Raw genomic sequence first — 10,782 nt, 5'->3', positions numbered from 1 at the left:
TGGAAAATACCTCTGCCAAATTTTATCGAGATCGGTTCAGATTTTACAGATCATCATCCGATTTTACGGTTATTGCCCACCATATATGTAATATCATCCCAAATTGGATAGATTGTTCATATTCAACCGAATTGTTCGTTGTTGGTGAAGCTCGGTTCGGTATATCTATTGCTCCAATAAATATTTTTTAACATATTTAATGTCGAAGTTATATACTCGTACTGCAATGTTATTTTGTACTAGAGGTACAAAAACCACCGTCAAATTTGTTGAAAATCAATTCAGAGTTGGATATAGTTCCCAAATTGTGAATACTCTATAGCCATGATAATAATGGTGTAGGATATCATATAGTCGGCCCAGCCCGACTTTTGACCTTTCCTTACTGATCTAATTTTCGACCATTTTTTTGCAAATCCAAAAAGTGCGGATGTAAATATATACCTGCTGACTGACGTTTAATATCATATTAAATTGGTCTAAACAACGTTTGAACCATTGTTTTAGAAGTCGCTAAATGCGCTAAAAGCTTATTTTTATTCTGAACATTCCACGTCCTATAATTAGAGGATCTATGCAGTTATATGCTGCATATTCATCTAAGACATCATCCCATACAAGTTCAATTCCATCTTAGATTTGAGACTGTGTGCTTGACAATAAAAAGCTCAGTTGTAAGGTTTTCTTTATCGCAAGTTTATTTATTGCGTAGTTGCCATATTTCTTGTGTAAAAATAAACAAACTTATTTCGAAATTATACAAACAAATAATTTAAACAAATGTCATTTTAATTTCTACAAACAAAACAGATTTCTTTTACAAAAATAAATGTTTATTAACTAATAGCGAAAAAAATATACAATAAAAATTATTGGAAAATAAAAAAAAAAACAGCTGAAATTGTTAAATAATTAAGAAAAGTTATACAGAGTATATGAAAATAGATAATGATCACAAAAATACTTTCAGCATTGAAAAGCAGATAAATCGATTGAAAACTATAGCGCAGTGGAGAACGAGAGGAGATGTGAAAATGTCAAGATGATGGAAACAAGTGCATAGTGTGTGTGATTGGTAAATATATAGAGATAGATATAAACAATGCTCTTCCTGCTAATCGTATAAGAAAAGTTATAGGGGTTGTAGAAGAGAAGGGGGTAAAGTATAATATTGAGTATTTAATACATATGTATGTATGTCTGTGGAAATGTTTGTTGCATGGTCTGTGTTGTTTTTGCGGGTTTTTAAGGTGTAAAAAAGATTGTTGATTAATAAATGATTGTGTGTGTTTGCTTTACTCTCAAGTGTTGCCACTCTTGCGTGTTAATTAGTTAAGGAAAAATTGCAGCTTCTTGTTTTTTACATCGTAGAACACAACTATTTTTGTTTTTGCCTGTGAAGTAGTGTGAAATAATCTCATTTATGTTCCGTGGCTGTAGTATTCTTTTGTAGAAATTTCTTCTGCTGGGATAGTTGGGAAATTCACTTAAAAGAATCGTCCTCGTGGACCGGGAGCAGCCACTGGTGGTGGTGTGGGAATATGGGCACCTTCAGCGCGATAACCATTCTCATCAGCAATATAGGTAATGGTATAGACAACACCGTCGGGACCAGTGTAAGAGTAAGAACCTTGCATGACCTGGAATAATAAAAAAAAAACAAATATTATTGATTTGATAAAATATGTCAAATAAAGTACAAACAATTTAATTTTCTGTATAAAAATTTACGAAGCAATATTAGGAAAATTGGATGTATATTTTGTTTTTACCAATTAACAGCTCCCAACTAAAAATGTCATTTATGTAAAGCGCTATAAAATAAATTGATAGATTTTGTTCTGTGTCAGAATTTTTTACAGATTAAAACCAGTAAGAAACATTCTAAAGTCTGGCGGCCGATTATATGATACCCTACACCACCGTAACAAAAGAATTTATTTGAAGTAGATCATACCACCTATCAACGTTTGGCTTTAGAGCAGTTACAGTTTGGTTTCACAGGGAACTAATATATGGATGGCATATCCAATTCTGAATCGAAATTAAATTAAATTGACAGAGACATTTTAATCTTTTATACCAAATAACATTGCTATTATTTGTATGATATCACTTCGAGAAGGATTATATTAAAAAAAATATATATCGGAACCGAGCTCCACATATGGGAGCTATTGCAATATCTGAACCGATTTTCTCCGAATTTGATGTACTTGCTTTTCGACTGAATTAAGTCAGATGTACTAAAATGCAAAACTTTTGGACCGATATTGGCCATTTGGTGCACAATTAACCCGAAATCGGTTGAAGATATATATGGGAGCTATATCTAAATCTTAGCCGTTCTCGATAAAATTTGACAAAGGTATTTCGGAGCTCTATAAGATATCTGGTACCAAATATCAATGTTGCCGAATGCATATTAAGAATATGAGGGACTTAAACTCCAAATCGGATGAAACATTTGCATGGGAGCTATAGCTATATCTGAACCGATTTTAATGTACTTGCTTCTAGACTGAATTCGGTCGGATATGCCAAAATTCAGGTCATTTAGACTGATATTGGCTATTTGGTGCACAATTAACCCGAAATCGGTTGAGGCTATGTCCAAGTCTGAACCGATCTTGACAAAATTTGACACACTTATTTCAGAGCAGTATCGGCAGCATTTTACGCTTGTGAGGGACTTTAAACCCCAAATCGGATAAAATATATATATGGGAGCTATAGCTATATCTGAACAGATTTACCAAATTTGAAGTACATGTTTCTAGGATGAATTCAGTCGTAATTGCCAAATTCAGTCAATTTGGGCTAATGTGAATGAAGATGCATGGGAGCTATATCTAAATCTGATCCGGTTATCACCAATTTCAAAAGGATTCGTCCTTGGGCCAAACAAATATTGCTTGGAAATTTTCAGCTCAATCGGATAATAAATGCGAACTGTATTTTGTTCACAAGAATACATGGACGAACGGGCGGACAGCCAGACGGATTGACATGCATACAGCCACTCAGAAAGTGTTTCTCTGAAGATCCTCAAAAGTTACTATGGGCCCATCTCGCTTCCTTCTCCATGTTACGAAAAAATGCACAAGGACATAATACCCCTTACCACTATGTGGTGTAGGGTATATATATTCTATACGATTCTGACTAAAGCTTTAACAACATATCAGGTGTAATTATATCCTTCTTTGGGAGCCAAAATGCCTATCGATGTTGCCTAACCTCTTTGGAGTAATATAAATGAAATATTTTGAAGATGTGCTGGTTTTAGCAAACATCTTATTTCTTCTTTTCGTGTGGAAGTCCTTGAATCTTTTCACTATATAATTTTTTCTACAATTTCTCAGTTTTGGACATATTTATATTTTCTATTAATATGGCAACGATATGACCAACTGCAGCCTAATAGGCGCCTTAAGGTATGCCTTAAACTTCTGACTTTAAATAACAGAGCTTTTGAGCCTTCATTAAAAAATATTTTTGTTGCTGGCTTCGAAACTCTAATCTTTCCTCATATATCAATCTTGTGGTTGCCGGCCACACACACCTCAACCACTTCATAAATCCTATCTTGACATTTGATGTAACCGCCCATAGATAAAGTAGACATTTAAATGACATAATTATGCAAATTTTGTATTTTCAAAAAAGATAAACTATTCAACTTGGGCATAAATCTTTTAAACTTTTAAATTTGACGCTTATGCACGAAATGTTTAAGTGTTTTAGTTATTGAGTTTAATAAATGTTACTTACCTGAGCTTCTAGTTGGGGATTGCCGGCATTTTTCAGATAACCAGCTTCGTCGGCACGAATTCCATTGCTTGTTTCGTAGCTGGAAAAAAAGTAATGAAACAGATGATAAAGTAATTATTTTGGGCGTTGTATATAATTATGAGTAATAAAATCTAATATAAAGAATAAGAATAATGCAAAAAAGCTGATTAATTTGTGAAAAATATTCTTGATCAGCATACAATTCTATGCTGATTTAACGATGTCCGTACGTCTGTCTGTCCGTTTGGAGAAATCACTCTAGTAGGTTGATAATTTCGTATTTGCACTTCGTAATGGTACGGCCTGTGGCAGAAAATTTGCTCTGCAAGTCCAGGTCTTCGTATATCCCCCATATAACGGTACCTCCATATATTCGATAGTCTGATGTTTTTGCGACATTATTCACCGGAATTGTGTCAAGTTTAGTATTTGCATATTGTAATGGCCTATGCTGCTCCACGTTTTCGTAAAGACCCCAATACAACGGAAACTCCCTATATACTCTTTTCAGTATCGACCTACCGCGTGTGAGTTTGACTTCAGGGAATAATGCATGCTTGGTTTGAGGCTAGCAGTTATGTGTAGAACTGACGAGAGAGAGGGACTCAACGTGGGTAATGATCAGAGGGCTGCAAAATCGGCAGAGAAAAAATATAGCGCCATGTTTTTCACGGTGGATGGTGGATGTCCCTTGAAATGGTGGTGGTGGTGGATGTCCCTTGAAATCGGATTACATTGACACAGCTTGCTAGATTTGGTCCTTGTGACACGAAATTTGATACGGTAAACGCCGAGTTTCTTCGGCAAAGACTCCCTTCCCATCATTGCCTTCAACAACAGACCATTCGTCTTGGCCAATCTTATTCTTGAAAAAGCTTTGTGAGAATCACCGAAAGTTGCATTGGGTAGCTGAGAAGATTTTTTAAGAGGAATATGCAAATCTACTTTCGATATAACGACTTTTGGTATTAACAACTCTAAACTTCGATGTCGACTTTTGCTAGAGTAAAAAAGTCTCTGTTTACTCAGATGAGTTTTAGGTCTGCAGGACTTTTTGTATTTGGCTATATAGGTCCAAGTTTTGGTATGGACCCCATATAACTGCTCCGGCTGTTTTGAGAATTTTTGGGTGTTTCAGTCACAATTTCGAGCCGAATTTGCTGTAAATTGGAAGTATGTGTTCTCCGTTTGTACGAAACATCCTTGTACATAAAGGTCTAAGTTTTGGTGGCCACACCGCAGTGGGCTTCCTATGACTGAAAGTTGACCACAACATTTCATGTCCTCGTGTAGCATCCATATAACGGCATTCACCGGAATTGTTTAAAATTTGATATTTGAAATTCGAAAGGGATACTACATACTAAGACAAAAAAAAATGTTTGTGCAGATCCACGTCTTCATATAGCCCCCATATAACGGTACCTCCCGATATTCGGTATTTTGATGATTTTAACGACATTATTCACCGTAGTAGTTTCAAATTACATATTTAGAGTTCGTAATGGGAACTACGGTCCGTGACAGAAAATTGCCTATGCAGGTCCAGGTCTTCGTATAGGCCTCAATATCAGTACCTCCTTATATTCGGTATTTTGATGATTTTAGGTACAATACTCACCGAAATTGTTTGAGATGTCGTATTTGAAGTTCGTAATGGAAGCTACAGCCTCTGACAGAAAATTGTCTATGCAGGTCCAGGTCTTTGTATAGCTCCTATATAACGGTACCTCCCTATGTACGGTATTTTGATGATTTTGGCTTTCGTTTCGAATTTGAATATGGTAATGGCTTGTGACAAACAATGCCTATGTATGTGCACGTCGTACAGGCCCTAATATAACGGCTATATTCGGTATTTTTAAAATGTTAACTGAATTTTTGGCGAATGTTATCTTTTTCGAAAATTTTCAAATTCGTTGTAAATGGTTGAGGGTATTCCACCATTAAGTTCCGGCCGAACTTACTGCTTTTTAACTTGTTTTATCTTAAACTTGGTGTTGGAGTTCGTAATAGTATTGGTTCATAATTTTGACCTGTAGAATGACTGCAAAATCAGGAGGAAATTCTGTTTATTGTTTTTTGCCTCCCCCACATATTTTCCGATCATGTCTAAAGTTCAAAGGCTTCCCTTATGACCCCAACCTTAACTCCGTGCATATTTTCTCAGAATCTGGCCATAGTCGGGACTAGTAGTTTGATTACAAATTAACATGGACAGAAGCTCGATGAACACATATAAATATATCGAATCAACTCGTCGATTATCGCTATTGAGTTTTGTCCCATATACCATACACCATATTGTTGTAGGGTATACATTGATACATAAAATGTTGTTTGCCCCATTTTTTCAGAAAACATTGATCTACTTACTTGTAGTTGTACGAGCCATCAGGGTTCAAATTGAAATCCTGCTTCAGAATGACAGCATTTCCTTCGAACGATGTTGGACGTGGTGGTATGCCTCTTTGAGCCGACACGACAGCTAAACAACAAAGCGCAACAAAGACAATGGAGTTCATGGTGATCTGTAAAATAAAAGTAGAAGAAAAATTGACTTAGAAAACGTTGCCTATAAATCATGGAATCTAACACTATTTTTATGCTAGCTTTCGTAATAAAATGTTGTTCCAAATGTCAGGTTAATAAATTAAACAAATGATGGTACAATTTATGGAAGCAAACATTTTGTTTTTTTCAATTGAAAGATCGAAAGTGAAAAGCAACAAATGATTCGGAATTGTATTACGACAACATGTTGTGAATCGTTTGCAACTAAAATATGCTCGTTTGTAACAACAATTCAATTAAGTACTAAGAGAATATATAAATTGTGTTCTACTACGTTTCCAGGAATTTATTTCAATAAAAACAATTCTATTAATAATTATTTGAAAATGTATTACATTTTCGTTATTGTATATGCATTGCCTCCTCGTGAAAAAGAAGCATTGCCTCTATTGGAAGCAGCCATGTAATCTGCATCGGTTGCTCAGCAAGAATCTAGTTTTCCATGCAAATAAATTGTGAGTGGATGACATTTAGTAGCGTCAACGTTTACAATTGACAATATTTTTAATCGAAAGTGAAACGAAGTGTAAACAAACAGTCAATTGGAAACTGTCACAATGTTGTTGGTGAATTCGGATGTTTATTTGTAGTGACTCAAGAGATGGTGGTTGCATGCTGGGAAGCATCTTAAATAGTCGTAAATGAATTTGACTGGAGTGGATGAAGGGGACACGATAATGTTTAGTAGTTTAGACATAAAATCAGGTGTCATATTTAGAAGGAAACTTTATACCATTGAAACGAGATTTCATAATGATTTTTGGAGATTTTTTAAATTCTAAGTAATTTGTCCAATTTACTGAAAAAGTTGTGGATACATTTTTTTAAATGGCATACATTTGTTCAATTTTAGACAACTTTTGTTTATTCAGAAATTGAACCAAATATTTTTAATTTTGTATGGCATTTGTTGTAGATATTTTGGACTAACACGAAATTCAACAGTGGTAGAAACATTTTCTGCATAGACTGGCGCAAAATCGAGTTCGGTTGAAAGTCGCGCCAGATGGCCAAAAAAGGTATTTCCTACAAATTTAAATTCTTAAAAGGCTGAAAAAAAAGCAGTACATCTGAGGGTGATAACTTGGTACGGAAAAAATAGATATTCATACAAAAGCAAGTAGAAACTGACGAACTTTTTTACCCTCCACTGTTGGTAACTTAATAATGTTATAAAGTCATACGAAAGGGTTATCTTTGTTTTTGACCGGAGCCATGAGACTTATTTTCGCGACAATTGCCCTATATATCCGTTTTCTGTCGTCTTAATGGGTTTTTAAGACAATATTTAAAAATTAAGATTCCTGTATATATTTTGCTATATCTCTGACACCTGATGATACACGTCAACAAAATCAGCATCAATGTAGAGGTCAGAAGTTCCATTTCAGATATTTTAATTTCGGTATCAAAAAAATTCGAGTCGGAGGTCTAGGATTTTAAATATTTCGAGGGGTTTCAAACTTATAATATCCTCCAAACACAGTGAAGTATTGCATTGAAATAAACCAATTCCTTAAAAACGCTAACATTGCGGTAATAGGGTTGGAGATATCGTCCATTTAGATGGAAAATATAGCTGGTCAACAGTTCGGGAGGAACAACTTTATAGGTCTAATGTAATAACTGATAACAGGTATTGGAAAATGTTCATTCAATAAGAACTCAAAATGTGAAAAAAATAAGAAAAAAAAAATAAGATGTACCGAATCTCTAGATTACAACGTTAGTTTTTGTTTTGACATAACTCATTACTTGATAATAGAAAAGGTAAGGCTTTTGCTTCGTATTTTTAGGAATAGGCAATTATTTTTAGCTTACAGGAATTTATGCTGGGCCTATATGACCTGTAGTCGTCAAAACATCCAAATATGAAATAACATTTAGTTTGGTTGAAAATTGTTGCGGAGATCTTGTAAGCACAGAAATTCAGCATTGTTCCAATGTATGTGGACTATATCAACTATTGAACGTATACTACAAATTTTCTGCTAATTTGTTCAGAACATATAACTGAAATCTTCAAATGTGTTAATTTCAATAGGTTATATGATTGCTATAACAATTAGTATATCCATTTCATGCGATAAAAACCTGAAAGATTCACATGGATATTATAGCTGAAAATACTACGAACGGACTAGTTCAAGCGAACAATTCATAGGTGAGCATTTTCATTGAAGCGTAAAGAGACTCCTTCTATTGCTTTGAGATAAATCACCGGAACATATTTTTGCAAATATTGGTAAAATATTAAACAGAAAATAACCAAACTTTAGTATATGAAACTAATTTCAATTCCAAAGGAGGACTAAGAGCACGTCTTAAATTTGAACTTTCTTCCTCAAGTTTCATTTTGTTTCCCTAAAAATTTGCTAATGAACGATTGAAGTAGTTAGCGAACTATGAACTAGAATCTTGAAATAGGTCAGTTATAAGAAGTCAAAAAGCAATAAGTTCGGCCGAGTCAAACTTTGTATAGCCTATATCATTTGGAAAGAATTGCAAAATTGTCACAAAAAATGCCGATGAAAAATACTGCTAAAATCATAAAAATGACGAATAGAGAGTTACCGATATATTGGAAACTATACAAAGATGTGGATCTGTATATGCAATTTTTTGCCATAGGACATTATGATATTCAATTACGAAACTTGAAACAATTCCGCTGAATAATATTGCAAAAATCATCAAAATACCGAATATTGGCAGGCACCGTTATATGGGCACAAATAATCAAAATACCGAATATCTGGAGTAACAGTTACATGGGGCTATACCAAAACATGGACCTAAATAGCCCATTTTCAATACTAAAAGTCCTGCAGACGTAAAACACATCTAATTCAAATTTTATCAGCCTCAGCTCAGAGGCTAGGTTGATTTACACATACAGACGGACTGGCATCACTAAATCTACATGGAACTTTATTCAGATCAAGAATATAAATACTTTGTGGGGTCTAAAATTTATATTTTGATGTGTTACAAATATAATGGCATATTTAGTAAATACTCCAGCATACTTTGATGGAGGGTTTAGAAATGAACTGGACTCAGATAAACTAGATTTCAACTTCATCGCTTTATTCAAAACTCAATTTAGTACGTATTTTCAAACCCACCACAAAAAGGGAAGGGAAAAGAGCTTAAGGTCTGTTTTGAAATTTTGGGGCCAGAAATATTTTTGTTTTAATGCGTACGTCAATGTTGAGAAATGGAAATGAAGAACAACTATTATAAAATTTCGATTTGTACTGAAAATTATTGTGAGAAGATCATAGTCTATCTAGTGTCCGTTGTACTTGAAAAAAGTGTTGTCTTTAAAATACCATTGATTTGGCGTTCTTGTCAAATTTTTGACTTAGATACAATTAAAAGTTACAGTTCTGAAACATAAAATGCATGAGTTAAGGAATTTTGAAACCCTAGAATGTCATGTTTAATGCAAGTGCAAATTTAAAGACCCATTAAGTATATTACAATAGCAACATTAAACAGGCCCTGTTTATGCGTTTTTCATTTTTCATTTCATCAAACATAGATAGAATAGTGTTCTGCTATCGAATTCATTTCATTTCGACAATCAACGGCAAACAGAACAACAATTCCCTGAATCTTATTTTAAACATTTCTTAATAAATTTAAAAATCAAATTTTCGGTCCTGATTGGTCAACCGGTAAACATATTTTTTGCACAAGTCAGTAATAAATGATTGTAAAATCTTAGAACACGGCACACAACGATCATTTTTAATTTTGGGTTTATTCACCATATATTTATTTTCTATCGAAATGTCGAATATTGTACCGTTTTAACAATCATTATTTTCACAATTGACCACTTTCAGTTGGTCCACACATTTTATTCCTTTTAAGGCTGTATTATTTGAATTTTTATAACCAATTGCCTCTTCTTTACAATATTTTATAACGTTCTCATTTTGGAATATGATCAGCGCAACTCACTTTTTGTTGCAAGATTTTTCTCTAAAACACTTCAAAGCGGTTCTCTTTTTGTTTGAATGTCCTTTGCAAGGATGTTCAGTTGGTGTTCTGTTGAATTTGTTTTTTGATTTCGATGTTAAAGAACACACGCGTTTTCTGGCTGAGTGACACGACCACGTCTTAAGACTCGACAGATTTGCTTTGTTGTTTGTTTAGAAAATGCAAACGTTTTTATACCATCGACGACCCGTTCGTCGAAACAAGCATGCTGCAATACCTTCTGACATACCCACATAGCCATATCTTCGATGCCATGGGTTGTGAGTATCTTCTCGCAAAATGCTATACAGCTATTACATCAAGTGCGGCGGCAACAGGTAAACGAACAACAATGCCATGTTGTTTCGTTTCTAATGGTAACAGCAGCGGCAACAACAACAATATGTGCTGCAACGTAACACG

The 10,782-nt window shown here is 34.3% G+C and overlaps 1 protein-coding gene across 1 annotated transcript; it reads right to left on the bottom strand.

Moving 5' to 3' along the window:
- Positions 1-694: 694 nt before the first annotated feature.
- LOC101895735 (endocuticle structural glycoprotein SgAbd-2) lies at positions 695-10,544 on the bottom strand. The gene is made up of 4 exons (XM_005185612.4): positions 10,342-10,544; positions 6,172-6,326; positions 3,775-3,853; positions 695-1,640 (listed from the first exon to the last, which is right to left on the bottom strand). Exons 2-4 carry the CDS (start codon positions 6,318-6,320, stop codon positions 1,488-1,490), a joined length of 381 nt encoding a protein of 126 aa, XP_005185669.2. The 5' UTR covers positions 6,321-6,326; positions 10,342-10,544; the 3' UTR covers positions 695-1,487.
- Positions 10,545-10,782: the final 238 nt, after the last annotated feature.

Source organism: Musca domestica, unplaced genomic scaffold (genome assembly GCF_030504385.1).
Source record: "Musca domestica strain aabys unplaced genomic scaffold, Musca_domestica.polishedcontigs.V.1.1 17, whole genome shotgun sequence".
NCBI lineage: Eukaryota > Metazoa > Arthropoda > Insecta > Diptera > Muscidae > Musca > Musca domestica.
Note: the sequence above shows the minus strand (reverse complement) of the source record. Positions and strands in the feature narration are given on the sequence as shown.